This window comes from Brachyhypopomus gauderio, chromosome 15 (assembly GCF_052324685.1).
Source record: "Brachyhypopomus gauderio isolate BG-103 chromosome 15, BGAUD_0.2, whole genome shotgun sequence".
Classification (NCBI taxonomy): domain Eukaryota; kingdom Metazoa; phylum Chordata; class Actinopteri; order Gymnotiformes; family Hypopomidae; genus Brachyhypopomus; species Brachyhypopomus gauderio.
The window spans coordinates 21,213,160-21,232,440 of record NC_135225.1 but is presented as its reverse complement, the minus strand read 5'-3'; the positions used below and the strand labels follow the sequence as shown (position 1 = coordinate 21,232,440).

The window sequence follows — 19,281 nt, the reverse complement described above, 5'->3', positions numbered from 1 at the left end:
TTCTACAGCATTTTGTTGTATGTCAGTTTTTTAACCATAATTCAACAGAATTATGATATACAGACTTGAAAATTTAAGAGTATATAAGATGAAATCCACTTTGAGACTAATGCATTTCTGACTAAATAGGAAGTAGCACCTTTGTGAATGTTTTATAGTGTAATCAGGCTTTTGCATGACTGATGCAACAGAAGTAAAACAGAAAGCTCAGCTCAAGGTCGTATAACAACCGACTCACTGAATGGGTATGAATTATGGAAAAACAATCAAATATACTGCTTTCACAGCTATTTACTGCTAAATGTTACTCAATTGTCTTTGTTTGTTTGCACGCTGTTTTGTTTCTAAAATATTATCCACAACCTTATATTTGTAGTAGGTTATACAGTGACCAAGGACAGTGGTTGTACAGGGAATGTAGAGTAACTGAATTCAAGATCTTTGTTTTGAAGCCTAAGGTCACATCAACGGCAACGATTTTCTTTTGAAGGCGGTATTGTGCAATGGTGTAATTGCGCTCACATAATCGTTGTCTGCTGGGCTCATGAAATACGTTATTGAATTAGTTGGACTACTGAGAATAAGGATTTCATAAATCCATAGAAAAAAAATCTAGTCTAATCTATTATAATCCATAAACAAGAGTCGTATAGAGCTACCTCACAGTGGGAAAGCAAAACAACATATAGACTGTTTTATTTTTCGGTTTCTGTAACACGCCAAAGTAAAAGTTTAAATCATCTTAATGCACCCCCAAATTAAAACTGACTTGCCATTTCAAATCCACTACACTGTCCTTGCACCCCGACATGAGAAGCTCCTTCAAATGGTATTTGAATTACTGGTTTATTTCTTTCACAACTCGTGTAGTCAAGTTGGATTCAAGACTCTAATTCATTTGGCTTTTGAAAATATCCAGGGGCGTTTTTAACGTGATCATCACCGCTAGCGACTCATTGGTTAAACCGGGTGTCTCCAGGCGCGTCGTGGTGCCGTCCAACACTCGGTTTAAGCTCGAAAAATCATTCGCATAGCAGTCATTCAAAACGCAATGCTTCGGACGGTTACCGACATCCCTGTCGGTCAAAACATGTCTGGAATTACTGACAATTACGGCTGCAACGATTGTTTAACGTCAGGGCGTCAGCTGAACTCAACGGAAAGTTACACACATTCTCATCTTGATGAAGGTGATGAACTTTTGAAGTACATTTGGCGAGAATACTTGTATCCGAAACAGTATGAGTGGGTTTTAATAGCCGGATATTTTATTGTTTTCCTGGTCTCTCTGGTTGGAAACACATTAGGTAAGTTTTTTTGTGCGGATCTAACTTGAAAGTGAACGCACGTGCCTGTGTATTGTGGGTTTAGTATCTTTTTTGATGCGTGTTTATCATTTTCAGCGCGTTATTGCGCACGGACGTGTTGACGTGCCCGGACCTCGGGCACTCTGTCTGCACCTCTCCCAAACAAGAGCCTCTGCTTTCTGCCCCTTTCTATTAAAACATTTTAAGGATAGTGAAAATATTTTATGCAGAGTGCAATAAAGACAATATAAAAATGGGTTCGTCTTAATCTTATGGAATTAGTAGGCTATAGTATTAGTATAGCAATTAAACCATTTTCATAATACTAAGGGTAATTTTACAGACTGCTGTGCAGCTTAGATTCCCACTATGTGCAATACACAAAAAGTGGGAATTTAATTCTGATTATATGTGACATTCATGTCCAACTGGTGTATTAACACTTTTGGGTTCTGTAGCATACTGTCGTTGGAATTGACAGTATGCAGATACACTGTACTGAGGAGTGATTGACATTTTTATATAAAAGCATTTTATTAGAACTGATACACTACTTCAATGTTATTGCTCTGAAAGCAACATGTTTAAGAGCCTTGTTGATTTCATCTGCTATTCATTAAAATGAATGATGGCATTTTGATGCAAACCATTCCATTTGTAAACTGATCTTGAGGAATTGTGTAGAGTTAATAGACCACTGTCATCTTCAATTGAGCACATTGTCTTTTTTCAGTGTTAATTTGTTTTTGTACATGCTCTTTTGTCTGTACCAATCAACATGTGTATAGCCTGCCAAACAGTCATTAATTCCTCATAAATCCTGCCAAACAGTCATTAATTACTCATAATTAGACAGTGACACAGTGTCTCTTGTTTTTGGTTATATCTGTGTAGTTCACCACTGTATTCATATAAATACCTTCACTGTTAAGCTTTTAAAGTTTTCTTGAAGTATTGAACTAATATCAGTTTATTTTAGATTGAAATGTGGTGGGCTGGAGATGGTAAACAGCAGCATGATGACAGCTGCATACAAACAGCACTTTATATACTTAAATACACTTTATAAACTTGTTTGTAACAAAAAAAACTGGTAGATTAGATTCAGGCTAAGTCAGCTCAGAGTTAACACAATATGTTTTGGATGATTCTGTGGGGCCTCGTGGAAGTGACCTTGTCCAATGAGTAATTGCATTTATAATTGAAAAATACTTTAATTAGTTATGTACAATACAACTGGGGTGTTGTTTAGAGAAACATTACAGCATAAATTAACTTAAGGGCATTTGTAATGGTTATGATTATGACCTTGTGATTTGACCATAGGCTGCTATAATAAATAAATCAAATTTTACAGACTTAATTATGAATATCTTTAGATTAAAAAAAATCTTAGAGCAGTCAAAACACTTCACCATGAATGTCAAGGATCGAGCAAAGTATTTGAAAAGTTTGTGGGTTTTGAATTGCATTGTTTGAATTGTTTTAGTGAAGGACTGAAAGCTTGGCTTCTTTTCTTTGACAGACTGATAAATGAAGAATACTTTATTTCAACAAGCCTAGTTAACAAATTCTAAGTATATACTTGATGCAATAGGGTGAGATTGATTTTACAATCAACAGGTAATCTTGTTCTGAAATGCTCCAGTGTAGTAATTCCTTTAAAACAGATTTCAAAAGATGTTTTACGCTTTTACATGCATGTTGGATATTGAGCTTTTCTGATATTGGCATTAATAGTAATTCTGTAATTTAGCCAAAAGAACATTTAGTTGAAATAGGATTCATTAATACTGCCACACTCCTTGCCCCTGACTACATTTCCCAGCAGGCACCTATCAGCAACCCATCTGTCTCTTCACCCACTTCCAACACTCGCAACACTCTCATCAGCTTCACCTCTTCTGATTACTGAATGCTTTCACCTCTCTCTCATTAAGCCTAAAGCCTGTTTTTTTCACTCGTTCATTGTGAAGTTTCACCAGGTCTTTCCTGTGTGTGCTGAGAGGTACCTGTACACCCCTCTCTGGTCGTCCATCTGTTTTGTCTCCTGGTTATCATCTCTGCCTAATCCCTTTTTGTTCGCTCTCTTGGACTGTGTTGTAAATGAATGTTGTCTCATTTATCCTCTTGCCATGCCTGTCTGACTATGTCTCTGGGTTATCCCTTTCTCAAGAAATCATATTCAACTGTTTGTATCTGCAAGTGTCTGATCAGTAGCATCACAGTTAATGCATTCACTCCACTGAAGCATACTTCAGTCAAATACTGATTGGTGTTGCATTCAGACTTGTTTTTTATTATTTTACAATTTTAGAGCTATTCCAAGATGTGTCACACAATTGCAATGACTACGGTCATTAACTGACTTGATGTAATCTGAAGTATCATTAATCTGCACACATAACAAATTGGATTTCATTATAGGTTAGTGATACTCTCTAAATTTTGCTTTTGGAGCAAATGGCAAACATGTGAAATCTGCCCCTTGCCTGAGACCAAGCCTGACTTTGAGCGTCAGATTTTGTCCTGATACCCTGTGGCATGAACAAAGAGTTGTAGTTGCTGGTTCCATAAACCTGTTTCTTTGAGCTAGTGTCAAAAGCGCAGTGACAGAAGCAACATGGTGGTGGAGGTGGCGTGTGTGAAGAATTCCAGAACAGCTGCATCTGTTGCGATGGGCTTCATGCATGTAAATGAAATGATCAGTGTCAGTTTTGTGCCTGTTTTAAAAAGTCTTTTCGAATGGTTTGGCTCATTGGTAAGGGCTTCTAACAGTCCATCCTTCAGATCACGGTTAGACACTTATGGTGCCAACCAAATAATGGGACTACCATAATAAAAATTGAGTAAGAAACCTTTTTTTCTTTTAATTCTTAATAATAGTGTTTAGTTATTTATGTAAGCTACATTTACACACACTAATTGAACAGGATTTCTTTTGATGCAGATCATTTGATGTTCAACAGATCATTGCTCATTATGCACTTTACCAAATAGTAGCAAAATAACCATATTATGAGTTATGAGCTTTAAGATTGTCAGATGGTATGAATTGAATTCAGACTTTTTTCTCAGTTAGTTTGACTTAATGATTTCAGTGTAATGTGTTAATATCACGTTTACACATTTATATATTCCTATGGTGAGTTTACAAGTGCTGTTTTTGTTTATCAGGCTTATTTTCCTCTCATCAATAAACTCAATAAATCAAGGATGTTTACAGAAACACCTGGTAAGTCTGTAACATAGTAGCCTGTGCAATGACTATATGGCCATCTCTCTCTCAGGCATTGAAACACGTTAAATTAAATGTGCTTGATACTTTTCAGTCAAACCAATTTAATCACCTGAAAAGACATCCATTTCCCATTTAGTCTTAATATCTTATCTATCTCCTATATTCAGCCTCAGGCTACAGCATGCATTAAGTCAGACTCAATTGTATTATGCTAAGAACGTGGCCTACCATAAGCCTCTGGCTATTGGAAACACTCTCAGCGAATGGACTGGATGCACTCCATCACATACATGGCCTGGTGTTCAGAAATGCTGCAACATCTCATTACATCCTTCATCACACACACCACCACACCAACACACTAGCCACTTCCACAGCCACAGGTTGTACTGACACTGTTCAGCTCTCTGGGTTTAAAGCTAGACTGATAAGCTGTTTAAGATGATTGATATACTTCATTCAGTTTAATTGAAAGAACTCTTCATATAATGCAAATTGCCTTGCAAGTCCTCAGCATCCAGACCAGAGCAGCCAAGTCTATTTCCTTCAGAAACCTCTGTTTGAATTTAGATGATACATAATGTGACTGGTGCTTTTCAGTAGCAGCTGTAGAACTGCTGGAGGGGGGGGGGGGGGGGGGCAGCAGCGGTAATAACATGCATTTTAATGTGGTTTCATTTATGGACAGATGTTAATTTAGTAAACAATGACAATGCTATTGGTCTAAAAATAAGAAGTATTCAAATATATTATTGATAAATTAGCATCAGCAGGTAAGAACCAAGAAATGCAATCTTCATTTCTGAATGAAATGCTCTTTTATTATGAAGTTATAAATAAATATAGTCTGCAGAGAGACCTGTGGCATTCTGGGAGTTTTTACAATGCCCCTCTCTGCTCTGTTCTGCTATCCCTACGGTATTTAAGGTCGAATGATGATGTTCTTGCATGAAGATTGACAAAATACTCAAGATCCTGCACCCATAGTGGGCCTTTCACTGAGGCACACTGTTGTTACCTCGACACAGGTGTAGAATGCATTGAAGTCATCTGGGAGAGTCATGAGGCAAACCTTTGCACCACTGGACTTTATTTTAAAATCCATTATGGTTTGCAGTCCTTGCCAGACTACAAGGACCCCATGTGTCGCTGATGTCAAACTGTGACTCAACTTTGTCTTTTTGTGTGCTCTTGGCTGATTTTAATAGGCCTACAGAGATTATAGCAGGCTCTCTTGTATTCTTCCATATTTCCAGAGGCATGGTCTGAAGGCAAATCACCAGTTCAGTAATTTATAGCTCTCCAGAGACCAGAGTTTATCCACAGTTTGACATAAACTGTGTTGTTTTGGCATAACATCCAAACACTTTTGAATAAATCCTAGGACAGAATATGTACTGATTCAAATTAGTAAAGGCAGTGTGAAACTTTACCAGTCCATGTGATCGAAACAGTCCTGGAGCGTCTAATCTGATTGGTTAATACAGCTCTCTGTGGTCCTTGTGGTGGGTGGATCTTGCTTCATCTTCTGTTCACAGGAGGGAAACAATAGGAGGGCTTTATAGGCATTCAAGAAGAATAAAAATGGTTGAGTGTCTGCTCTCACTTTGTTTTACAGGTCTGCTGAGCTGGGTTCGTAGGCATTGTTTGACACTGACTTCATCAAAGTCCCCATCTACAATAAAAGCAGACTGGTTCATGGTTTAATACAACACAATGACTGATGCAAACTTCCTCAGTAGCCAATGTGGCTGAAATTTAAAGCATATGGTGTTGCAGGCGGAAAGCAGCAGGTCCAGAGAGTTTGTGCATTGTGACAACAACAAGATTTGTTGATCATAATACACATTCCTCCTGTTTTGCCCTTATCAGAGAGCAAAAAGCCAGTTTCAGCACTGCTATATAGGAGTGGGGGTAGCACTCCTACTGGCTGCCTCTGTCCTCCCCCACATACATACATACAGTTTTGGTCAATGGTGTTGGGTCATCATGGTGCTCAGACAGCCAAAGGTTATTTTAACAGCATATTCAACAATAGACGCAGACTGTAATTTATGGGCCAAAACACAGATGTGCACAAGGAGCGTTTTGTAACGAGGTGACAGCAGGGGGCGAGGGTGGTAACAGTGGGCGAGGGTGGTAACAGGTGGCGAGGGTGGTAACAGGGCGAGGGTGGTAACAGGGGGCGAGGGTGGTAACGGGGCGAGGGTGGTAACAGTGGGCGAGGGTGGTAACAGGTGGCGAGGGTGGTAACAGGGGGCGAGGGTGGTAATGTGGCGAGGGTGGTAACAGTGGGCGAGGGTGGTAACAGGGGGCGAGGGTGTTAACAGGGCGAGGGTGGTAACTGGGCGAGGGTGGTAACGGGGTGAGGGTGGTAACAGGGGGCGAGGGTGGTAACAGGTGGCGAGGGTGGTAACAGGGGGCGAGGGTGGTAACGTGGCGAGGGTGGTAACAGTGGGCGAGGGTGGTAACAGTGGGCGAGGGTGGTAACAGGTGGCGAGGGTGGTAACAGTGGGCAAGGGTGGTAACAGGTGGCGAGGGTGGTAACAGTGGGTGAGGGTGGTAACGGTGGGCGAGGGTGGTAACGGGGCGAGGGTAGTAACAGGGCGAGGGTGGTAACAGTGGGCGAGGGTGGTAACGGCGCGAGGGTGGTAACAGGGGGTGAGGGTGGTAACAGGGGGCGAGGGTGTTAACGGTGGGCGAAGGTGGTAACAGGGGGCGAGGGTGGTAACAGTGGGCGAGGGTGGTAACGGTGCGAGGGTGGTAACAGTAACAGTGGGCGAGGGTGGTAACAAGGGGCGAGGGTGGTAACAGTGGGCGAGGGTGGTAACGGTGCGAGGGTGGTAACAGTGGGCGAGGGTGGTAACGAGGCGAGGGTGGTAACAGGGGGCGAGGGTGGTAACGAGGCGAGGGTGGTAACAGGGGGCGAGGGTGGTAACAGGGGGCGAGGGTGGTAACAGTGGGCGAGAGTGGTAACAGTGGGCGAGGGTGGTAACGGGGCGAGGGTGGTAACGGGGCGAGGGTGGTAACAGTGGGCGAGAGTGGTAACAGGGGGCGAGGGTGGTAACAGTGGGCGAGAGTGGTAACAGGGGGCGAGGGTGGTAACGGGGCGAGGGTGGTAACAGGGGGCGAGGGTGGTAACAGTGGGCGAGAGTGGTAACAGGGGGCGAGGGTGGTAACGGGGTCGAGGGTGGTAACAGGGCGAGGGTAGTAACAGGGGGCGAGGGTGTTAACAGGGCGAGGGTGGTAACTGGGCGAGGGTGGTAACGGGGTGAGGGTGGTAACAGGGGGCGAGGGTGTTAACAGGGCGAGGGTGGTAACTGGGCGAGGGTGGTAACAGGGGGCGAGGGTGGTAACAGTGGGCGAGTGGTAACAGGGGGCGAGGGTGGTAACAGGGGGTCGAGGGTGGTAACAGGGCGAGGGTAGTAACAGGGGGCGAGGGTGTTAACAGGGCGAGGGTGGTAACTGGGTGAGGGTGGTAACAGGGGGCGAGGGTGTTAACAGGGCGAGGGTGGTAACTGGGCGAGGGTGGTAACGGGGTGAGGGTGGTAACAGGGGGCGAGGGTGGTAACAGGGGGCGAGGGTGGGAACTGTGCGTCCTTATTGTCCACCTCAGTTAATACTCTTGATGCGCAGTAGCACTAAACAAACACAAAAGACAACAGGAACACACCGGGAGGGGAAGACGGACGAGATGAGTCACGCGCCCCGGCGGTGTGAGCACAAACACAGTCCTGTGCTCTCTCTGGCCTTCAATATAATATGCAGCTCTGATGAGCAGGAACTGTGGGCTTAAATAGTGCAGGGACAACAAGACACAGGCACATGACATGGTGACATCAGTACTCTGGTGAGTGAGAGAGAAGGCGTGGCTGTAGGTGTGTGTGTGTGTGTGTGTGTGTGTGTGTGTGTGTGTGTGTGTGTGTGTGTGTGGCATCTCCCCCAGGCAGCAGACCGGCACCGTGACGTATCACATTTGTAACATGTTTCTCAAATTACTAGTAATTCGGCTAACTGGACCAACCACATGTGTTCACAAATAACATTTGCAATCTAACAAACTGAACTAGCTAAATGATTTTAAACTAAATAAACTAAATGGCGGCACATGTCATTCTGGGAGTCCTCAACTTTCCTCACCTGCTAACTCCCTACACTTCAGTGTTGGATGCCACAATATTTGTGCTCAAATGAAGCTGCTCTGATCAAATTATTTGTAGTTTTATATCACTAACATTGGAAAGATCATTATGATTGAGTGAGTGGATTTAAATTAATTTAAGTTGCACTTTACCAATTCCAGACCTCTACTTATTCATAATCATCCACAATGTGCATGTTCAAGACATTTGGATAAAAAGAAAAAAACTGGTTTAAACCTGTCAGGAAATGCATGTTGACTGGCCACTGAGTTTAGCTCCCTTTTGTTAGCCTTTGTAAATGAGTCCTTGCCAAGGTTGTACTAATATCTAACCGTCCTGAAAGAAAAATATTTTGGCAGGCAGTTGATGACAGTCTGCCCCAAATGCGCTTAAGTATGATGGAGTGCTTTAACACTGACTATAATGGATGGCCATCTAGCTTTGGTAAGGCCAGCCAGAGAAAATCTCAATTTGAACTGCATAGCCACCATTTCTGTTGGGAGCTGTCTTCAGTTTCTTGCCAGCTAACTGCTGTTCACACATACACTTCAAATGCTAATGCAAGATCATCTGTTAATATAATAATAACTAATGGGTTTGCCAATATTTTATCCAAGACAGCCTAGAAACCTTTTCTCTATAAACCTTATGTACTTCTCTGCAATTTTTACTACCTTTACATCTTTTGCTCTTGAATTGGGAATGGCTTCTGTCTGTGCCTGCACATTTATACAATGTAAATATAAGATAAATGTCCATAAAAATATCACAGAAAAGCTCCATAAAAGATCACTTGTTCTGCTTATTTTACTGCAGCGCCTCATATGAATAATAATGCGTTCTTTTTTTAGTTTGCTTTGCAGTATGGAAAAACCATAACATGCGCACAGTAACCAACTACTTCATTGTGAACCTCTCCATTGCTGACATCCTGGTCACCATCATCTGCCTTCCTGCAAGTCTGGTGGTCGACATCACAGAAACATGGTTCTTTGGAGATGCTCTCTGCAGAATATTGCCATATTTACAGGTAAGGGTTTTGGTTCTCTACTGTGATTTTGTACATCTGATGGCCAAAATAAATAAGTCTCCCACATGAAAAAATACTTTAAAATAGCTAGATCACATACTGGGTCGAGTGTTGGTATATGTCAGCTGCAAACACAGCACGACAACCAACACTTTGAAATAGAATTTTCAAAGCAAATTGAGGCAGCCAAGTTCAAATTGGGCCAAATACCCTGCACACAAACCTGTGGCGCGTCAATCTTGAAAACTGCACAATTATTTATAGTCTCAAGAAAAGTAATCTTAAAAACTGCAATATATTTCAAACAAGGGCAAAGTGCCTTCAGAAGGTAAACAATTACTGTGCAATTTGTTAGGATCTCAAGATTAATCTGTTAGGTGTTTTGGTTATATTCATCACTTATTATGCTAGGAATTCATTTTTAAGGGAAAAATTTGCTATACATCAGTTCTGTTTCACAGTTTTGTTACTTGAACAGCTCCACACTACAAATTTTGTGCTCTAACATCTGGTATTGACCAATTGACCAACATGGTATGTTTGCGAGTTAATGAATTGAATCATTAACTTTAGAACAGGAAGAACACAAAAATATACCAGAAAAAGGATTTAGAAGCATTTGATAAACAATTTGCGGATGAGAATCTGCAACAATCATCTGGGAATGCTATCTAGTCAGTAGAATGCCAAAAGCTGTATAAATCTGCTGTTTCTATGACAAATCTGGGTCTGTGTACAGCTGTTTATCCAAGTCCAATGCCTTGCCAGTTTTCTTCACGCAAATCCCTCACAACGAAATCCTCAGCACCGGCGACAGCATGATCACCACCACAAGGGTGAACTAATCATCAACAGGAGTTTAACACCTACAGCATACTATAAAACATGAAAAAGCCTTTTTCTCCATCACCTTTAAAGGAAAATAGGAAGTTGCAATGTTAAAAAGTACTTCAAAGTGACCCAGACAGGTAAAGTCCTCATGAGTATCACATTAAATGCTGTCCAAGTACATTTTTCTATATTTCAAATATTCAGTAAAATATCTACATTTTCACTCACAAAAATCTTTCAAAGATTTGGATGGTCTAAGCACATTATGTGGTAAACAATTGGACATTTGGTTCAAGTCATCTTGCTCCTGTTTTAAGTATGCTAATATGATGTTAGTTTAAGAATTTGTATTTGAATGAAAGGTCAGGTAAAGGACTTCTTTTTACAGTTACAAAAGGGTTACAGTAGGCTGTGTTTCATTTAAAGATGACATTAGTAATAGAATACACACACCTATGCAAAGACATGCCCTTGGCTCCAATGTAGGCTGTGCAATGTTTGCTATAGGAACTGGGTATTTTTCTGTGACGTAAAACATGCAAAATATCTGAGCTTTAAGTGTGAACATAAAATTTGCACATGAATGATTGAAGTGTTATATAATTTGAGCCGCCGCTTTCATAGTAAAGATGATTTGCACTTGTCTAACACACCAACGCATAATCAGAGATTCGTAACAGGGGTGTATTGTATGTACTGGTCAATTTTCAGTAAGATATCTGTGTCTGCAGAAGTTTTAAATGGAATGAGTCCAAGTGCCACATTTATCATGAATGCCATGAAAGGCTGAGGTAACTGCTATATATCTTCAGATCCTGAAAGCTCTTCCTTAGTACTGGAAGACATCTGTCTCTAATACAGTATGTCTTAGTACTGGAAGACATCTGTCTCTAATACAGTATGTCTGATTAGTACTGGAAGACATCTGTCTCTAATACAGTATGTCTGATTAGTACTGGAAGACATCTGTCTCTAATACAGTATGTCTGATTAGTACTGGAAGACATCTGTCTCTAATACAGTATGTCTGATTAGTACTGGAAGACATCTGTCTCTAATACAGTATGTCTGATTTTGAGACCCTCCTCAGAGTTGGAGGACAGGTATGTCATGCATCATATCTTGTCAGCAGTGTCAAATGAAAAATATGGAACTGTATAATAGAGTTTATAACAGCTGTTTCCTTACAATTCTCAAAATTTGTTGCATTTAGTTATACTCACTTCAACTGAACTTAACAATTTTATTAGCCGAATGCATTTCATAAAGACTGCGTCATGAAGCATCAAAATCCTAATGTACAAGCTAAGGGCAACATTGGCAAAGATAAACCTCCTGAGATGCAGACAAGCATCTGAGTGGCATCTGAGTGGAAACAGGTAGTGAACTTATCTTAAATTATAAAAAATTATAAAATGAAAATAAAAACCAAAGCACTTAGCATACAGAGACAAAATGCACAAGCCTATAGCCAATGTTATATGTCTGTCAGGCTACATGAAAACAAGGAAGATTCATTGTAAGGTTTATAAGATCAAGAGACAGTGTCACAGTTCGCTATTAGAGCACCACCAGTCTACAAGTTCCTCCTCTGATGATTTGTGACATGAGGCTGTTGAGTATCAGGAAGAAACAAAGTGATCTTTGCTTTCCAGTGAAAGTCTTCTTCATTCACTTCATCCACTTCATTCCCTGTTGCCCAGACGATCTCCGTGGCCGTCTCGGTGTTGACACTCAGCTGCATTGCCCAAGACCGGTGGTATGCGATCTGTCACCCACTCAAGTTCAAGAGCACTGGCAAAAGGGCCCGCCGGAGCATTGTCCTGATCTGGCTGGTGTCCTGCATCATCATGGTCCCGCAGGCCCTTGTCATGGAATGCAGCAGCCTTCTGCCTGAACTGTTGCCTGAGCTCACCAACAAGACCATCCTCTTCACAGTGTGTGATGAGCACTGGGGAGGTGAGTTAGTACTGGGGAGGTGAGTTAGTACAGGGGAGGTGAGTTAGTACTGGGGAAGTGTGTTAGTACTGGGGAGGTGAGTTAGTACAGGATAGGTGAGTTAGTACTGGGGAGGTGAGTTAGTACTGGGGAGGTATGTTAGTACTGGGGAGGTGAGTTAGTACAGGATAGGTGAGTTAGTACTGGGGAGGTGAGTTAGTACTGGGGAGGTGTGTTAGTACAGGGGAGGTGAGTTAGTACTGTGGAAGTGTGTTAGTACTGGGGAGGTGGGTTAGTACTGGGGAGGTGAGTTAGTACAGGGGAGGTGAGTTAGTACTGGGGAAGTGTGTTAGTATTGGGGAGGTGAGTTAGTACTAGGGAGGTGAGTTAGTACTGGGGAGGTGAGTTAGTACTGGGGAGCTGAGTTAGTACTGGGGAAGTGTGTTAGTACTGGGGAAGTGTGTTAGTACTGGGGAGGTGGGTCAGTACTGGGGAGGTGTTTTAGTACAGGGGAGGTGAGTTAGTACTGTGGAAGTGAGTTAGTACTGGGGAAGTGTGTTAGTGCTGGGGAGGTGGGTTAGTACTGGGGAGGTGAGTTAGTACAGGGGAGGAGAGTTAGTACTGGGGAAGTGTGTTAGTACTGGGGAGGTGAGTTAGTACTGGGGAGGTGAGTTAGTAAAGGGGAGGTGTGTTAGTACTGGTGAGGTGAGTTAGTACAGGGGAGGTGAGTTAGTACTGGGGAGGTGAGTTAGTTCTGGGGAGGTGAGTTAGTAAAGGGGAGGTGTGTTAGTACTGGTGAGGTGAGTTAGTACAGGGGAGGTGAGTTAGTACTGGGGAGGTGAGTTAGTTCTGGGGAGGTGAGTTAATACAGGACAAGTGAGTTAGTACTGAGGAGGTGAGTTAGTACAGTGGAGGTGAGTTAGTACTGGGGAGGTGAGTTAGTACAGGGGAGGTGAGTTAGTACTGAGGAGGTGAGTTAGTACTTGGGAGGTGAGTTAGTACTGGGGAAGTGTGTTTTTACTGGGGAGGTGAGATAGTACTGGGGAGGTGAGTTAGTACTGGGGAAGTGTGTTTTTACTGAGGAGGTGAGTTAGTACTGTGGAGGTGAGTTAGGACTGGGGAAGTGTGTTAGTACTGGGTAGGTGAGTTAGTACTGGGGAGGTGAGTTAGTACTGGGGAAGTGTGTTAGTTCTGGGGAGGTGAGTTAGTACTGGTGAGGTGAGTTAGGACTGGGGAAGTGTGTTAGTACTGGGGAGGTGAGTTAGTACTGGGGAAGTGTGTTTTTACTGAGGAGGTGAGTTAGTACTGTGGAGGTGAGTTAGGACTGGGGAAGTGTGTTAGTACTGGGTAGGTGATTTAGTACTGGGGAGGTGAGTTAGTACTGGGGAGGTGAGTTAGGACTGGGGAAGTGTGTTAGTACTGGGTAGGTGAGTTAGTACTGGGGAGGTGAGTTAGGACTAGGGAAGTGTGTTAGTACTGGGTAGGTGAGTTAGTACTGGGGAGGTGAGTTAGTACAGGGGAGGTGAGTTAGTACTGGATAGGTGAGTTAGTACAGGGGAGGTGAGTTAGTACAGGATAGGTGAGTTAGTACAGGATAGGTGAGTTAGTACTGGGGAAGTGTGTTAGTACTGGGTAGGTGAGTTAGTACTAGGGAGGTGAGTTAGGACTGGGGAAGTGTGTTAGTACTGGGGAGGTGAGTTAGTACTAGGGAGGTGAGTTACTACTAGGGAGGTGAGTTAGTACTGGGGAGGTGAGTTAGGACTGGGGAAGTGTGTTAGTACTGGGGAGGTGAGTTAGTACTAGGGAGGTGAGTTAGTACTGGGTAGGTGAGTTAGTACTAGGGAGGTGAGTTAGTACTGGGTAGGTGAGTTAGTACTAGGGAGGTGAGTTAGTACTGGGTAGGTGAGTTAGTACTGGGGAGGTGAGTTAGTACTAGGGAGGTGTGTTAGTACTAGGGAGGTGAGTTAGTACTAGGGAGGTGAGTTAGTACTGGGGAGGTGAGTTAGTACTAGGGAGGTGAGTTAGTACTAGGGAGGTGAGTTAGTACTAGGGAGGTGTGTTAGTACTAGGGAGGTGAGTTAGTACTAGGGAGGTGAGTTAGTACTAGGGAGGTGAGCTAGTACTAGGGAGGTGAGTTAGTACTGGGTAGGTGAGTTAGTACTAGGGAGGTGAGTTAGTACTAGGGAGGTGAGTTAGTACTAGGGAGGTGAGCTAGTTTGACTAATGTAGTGTTTCAGTCCCTCTTCTAGTGGACTGGAGGTCGTGCAGACTTCAGTTAGAATTTTTACTTATTTTGTCATTTATTATTTTATACTTTGATGTTTAGATGCTCCCAAAGGCCTTAATTAGCTTATATGACATTAAAGGGACATTTTGCATGTGGTTCCTCCTAAGTTCACTCTCGAGGCAAAAAGGGTTCAAAGATCATGAAAGATTTGCACCCTTTAAAGTGCACTCGTTCATAGCAGAGTCGTATTTCTTGGCAAAATAACACTATATTTTCTGTAGTAAAAATATAAAGTAAATTAAAATGATAACATATTTGAATTATAAGAAGAACAACAAAAACAATAATAAAAAGTAAACAAAACAATGAATTCAGACACAGTGCTGATAACAGGGCTACTTCAGGAGAGTCACTTCATTTATAGGATAACACACAAAATTAGTGTCTTAGAAGAAAGAAACAACAGGGTGAAAAGTCTCATGGGATAAACTTGGTCTCCTAAACTCCTAAGGAGAGATCCTATTATTCTGCTCTATTGTGTAATTTCCTTCTGTTTAGCTCTTTCATACTAACAAGTTTAACCTGTAGAACCAGCAAATGTTCATTCTATCCTTTCTGTTTGGGCCCAATAAATTGCACTTGCCGACAGTTCTTTGTGTGAATTGCTTTCACTTCTGTCTTTTTGAGCAAGCAGCATCTGTAAGACTTGACAGAGCAGAAATGCTTGGTTCTGTTTGGTTCTGTTTGGTTCTGTTTGGTTCTGCTTGGTTCTGTTTGGTTCTGTTTGGTTCTGTTTGGTTCTGCTTGGTTCTGTTTGGTTCTGCTTGGTTCTGTTTGGTTCTGTTTGGTTCTGCTTGGTTCTGCTGTTTTTCTGGCATGCACCATCCAAATGTCACTACTCTCTGTGGCAGATGAGATTTACCCCAAGGTCTACCACACCTGCTTCTTTATCGTCACCTACTTGGCCCCTTTGTGCCTGATGGTCCTGGCGTACATCCAGATCTGTCATAAGCTCTGGTGCCAGCAGGTAAAACACACAACACGCTGATCTGATGCATAATGACAGCCAAAATAATACACTGAGCTCAGGACGTTTTGTAACACCCCCTCAAAAATCGTCATAAGAACTGAAATTTGGTGCCATCTAATATTCTAGATTGTATGTTTGTATGGGTTCAGTCTTCAGAAGATATCAGATCTATCATCCTGCCCCTGGCACTGTGTTTTAGAGGCATGTTTAGTAGGATGAACTGTGATGATTTCTTTGGTAAGATTCCCGGGACATCGTCGGTGCTGCAGAGGAAGTGGAAGTCTCTACAGTGTTCGGCTCAGGCTGCGACCCCCGGTGAGTCAGTCAAGGTCAAGACAAGCACAATGTCGGCCGAGATCAAGCAAGCAAGGACAAGGCGTAAAACAGCACGCATGCTCATGGTGGTACTCTTCTTCTTCGCCATCTGTTATCTGCCCATTAGTGTCCTCAATATCATGAAGAGGTACTTACAAACTTCAACATTTACATTTATCTCTATGTTTAAAATTCAAATTTAAATATAAATGTTTGATCATGAAACATGTTTGATCTTGGATCATATCGTCATCACAGAAACATTCCCCAGGAAAACTAATGATTTGTTTACAAATTGCATTCATTTTTATTTATCCGAAAGTTCATCACCAACAAACCACATATGTAGATCTTTGAAAATGTCCTCTAGTGGTAAAACAGGTGTAGAGTGTTGATGTTTTTTTCCTAAAAGATGGAAAAAAATGTTTTACTTATCACGTATGTTCACTTGTTATTTGAAAGCAGTGATTGATCAACTTTAGGAAAAATGCTCACTATGTAATTCAAAGAAATTCCAACCTATACAGGGTAAAATGATCAAACTTTAAATTGTATTTTTTTAAAGAGTCTCCATAAGAGTGCGAAGCCATTCTCTGTTCTGTGAGATACGTCTAGCTGTTGTGGCTCTTCAACTTCACTCTTGCTTTCACTTGTCTTTCATCTCCAGAGTGTTTGGGGCTTTTAAAAACACAGGCAACAGAGAGATGGTGTACGCCTGGTTCACCTTCTCCCACTGGCTCATATATGCCAACAGTGCATCCAATCCAATCATCTACAACTTCCTCAGTGGTGAGCGTTCCTAGCTCGTGCTCTGGCCAGCCTCACCGTGAGACGTTTTCTCCATCTGCTGGACGCAACAAGGCATCGCTGTAGCTCGTACACATCACTCAGCACTGCCGGCCAAGTTTAAAATGCGACTTCAAAGCATTTATATGGCTATTGTTCTCTGTCAGCATTCACTCCCGTTTCATTGCACACAGGATCAACTGAATTAATAGTTAACCAATCCCCACTGTGCAACTCTGACAACAATCGCTGTCTATGCTACAACACAGCCATAGCATTCATTCAGATAGAATTATTGGTTCAAGGTGTGCCATTTCTATAATTCCTGTTAGATATTCAACACAAATATCATCCAATATCATGATAATTCTCTATACCGAGGGCAATATTTGTATTTGCAACAACATTGGCATAAAGCCGCTTGCCCATACAGAGAGAGTCACATTTGTATGTGACTGTAAACCTGCATTAGCATGAACGTGCAGCAGCATGAGAGATATCAGACTATGACGTTCAGTAGGCATTGTGAAAGCTATTCCATCCACAGGTGGAGCACAATCATGCTAGAAAGAACAATGACCGAAAGCACAAAACATTCCCACTCAGGTTTGTATCGAGCTGGCTATCGACTGAACGCGAAAAGGGTGCTATCAGTATCATTCTTCAGGGCTGACAGCTTTTTAAAGTAAGATGCAGCTTTGTGATCTTGGGTTTCATTCTGACACTCTATATGCAGGTAAATTTCGGGAGGAGTTCAAAGCAGCCTTCGCCTGTCAGTGCTCAGGTGGAGGGGAAAAGAAGGAGAGGACAAGGACCAAGATGAGCACAGACAGCCACAAGTCCCTGTCCACGCAAGTCAGCCATTTTGACAATGTGTCGCGACTCTCGGACCAGGCTGTGTAGCCCTAATCTGGAACAGCTAATCCACTTCAATGGGCATGACAGCTGGCAAAAAGGGCAAAACACAGACCGGAGAAGATTTGAAAGGCTCATTCTTTCTCAGCCTCGCCTGTTTGGAACGCGTGGAAGGTTTCAGCAAAGGCATATTAGATCCAGAGCATTACCCACACACACTGAAACTGACATTCTGCATCAAAGCATAGCAGAAGCAACCAGCCAAATTGCATTTTCAAGGATGGCTTTTCCAGCTTGATTCTTGACTACTGCACAAGCAAGTGATGAACAGTGTAATCCACAGAAATTATGTTTACAAAATCTTGACATGGCTTTGATATTCCTGGTATTTATTTGCTTTGCTCGACATCAATGGTGGAAACTTAACAATTAAAGAATAAACTGTGACAATGAATAGAAATATGAGAAATATTGAATTACAAGTAAACACAAAACAGAAAGCAGTCTGGTGAGGGGGTCACACCTTGTGCAATTTAATTGTGATGAAAAGTCCTTGTATCAGAAATAATGGTGTTTGTATAATTCACAGTAATGCTTTGTGGCATCATAAGTCACAGTTGTTCAAAGATCATAGTTGGACTGTGGGCCATTTGTTATTTTCATGAGTGCTTTGTGAAAATTTACACCATCAGCTGATGATAGCACACCTTGATAGATCACTTTACAAATTTGAAGCATGTCATGACTGATCATTTAGCCAATAGAAAAGTGCCACATCGTTTGAAAAGTGTGCTCTTGTACATGGGATTGGGCTGGGATTGTTTCTAAAGTGTGCAAGCTCGTGTTATTCATCTGTTGACTTTATAGTGCATGGCTGGAGACATCTGCTTGATGTATTAGCTATTTGCAAAGTCTCATTTTAGGATCGGACAGTAAATAAAGGCTGATGGCAGATTTGTATTTCTGATTTGGCACCTTTGAATGTCAAAACCTGAGCCATGGTGTAGAAAATTGCTTTTGTGAAAGTGCTTTATAGGCCTTTTGCTGTTTCTCATGGTAAATGTGTGATTGTAAATTCTTTCCTGGTGGGACCTGACTAAAATACTAGGGAAATAATTTGCATAATGATAGTTGAAGTTATGTTTTCCATTATTATTTATTATTTTTATATGGATAATTTTTCACTTGGTGACTTTAAATGCTTGAATTCATATGTGTGTTACATTGTGTTGCTATGAAGACAAACGTGGACTCACTGTTATCAGTCTCTATATTTGGTTATGTATTAATATTTTTCTCATGAACGCAAAGCATTACTTTGTTAAAATAAAGTCAATAAAACCAGAACAGATAGAACACTTCTACATGTTCTGGTGTAAGCATTCTATAATTAAATGTGAAGTTGACTCAATATCACATAATCTACCTGTTAGATGTGTCCTAATGTGTGAAAACGTTTCTGCAGCAAAATGTGTAGTTTCAATATTTTTTCACAAACAATTGTTTGACAAGCTGAAATACAATATAAATATAAATAAAAACTAATGCAAAAGCCCAGTTGATTGAAACTAATTGATTT

The 19,281-nt window shown here is 41.8% G+C and overlaps 1 protein-coding gene across 3 annotated transcripts; it reads left to right on the top strand.

Annotated features, from left to right (window-relative positions):
• The first annotated feature begins 958 nt into the window (after nt 1–958).
• hcrtr2 (hypocretin (orexin) receptor 2) lies at nt 959–19,252 on the top strand. Of its 3 annotated transcripts, none has more exons than XM_076975147.1 (7): nt 959–1,307; nt 9,542–9,720; nt 12,255–12,510; nt 15,628–15,743; nt 15,989–16,061; nt 16,729–16,850; nt 17,584–19,252. In XM_076975147.1, exons 1-7 carry the CDS (start codon nt 1,052–1,054, stop codon nt 17,668–17,670), a joined length of 1,089 nt encoding a protein of 362 aa, XP_076831262.1. In that variant the 5' UTR covers nt 959–1,051; the 3' UTR covers nt 17,671–19,252. The 3 variants fall into 3 exon arrangements, with proteins under 3 accessions (XP_076831262.1, XP_076831260.1, XP_076831261.1); XM_076975145.1 differs by having other exon boundaries at nt 964–1,307; nt 15,989–16,209; XM_076975146.1 differs by having other exon boundaries at nt 965–1,190; nt 15,989–16,209.
• Nucleotides 19,253–19,281: the final 29 nt, after the last annotated feature.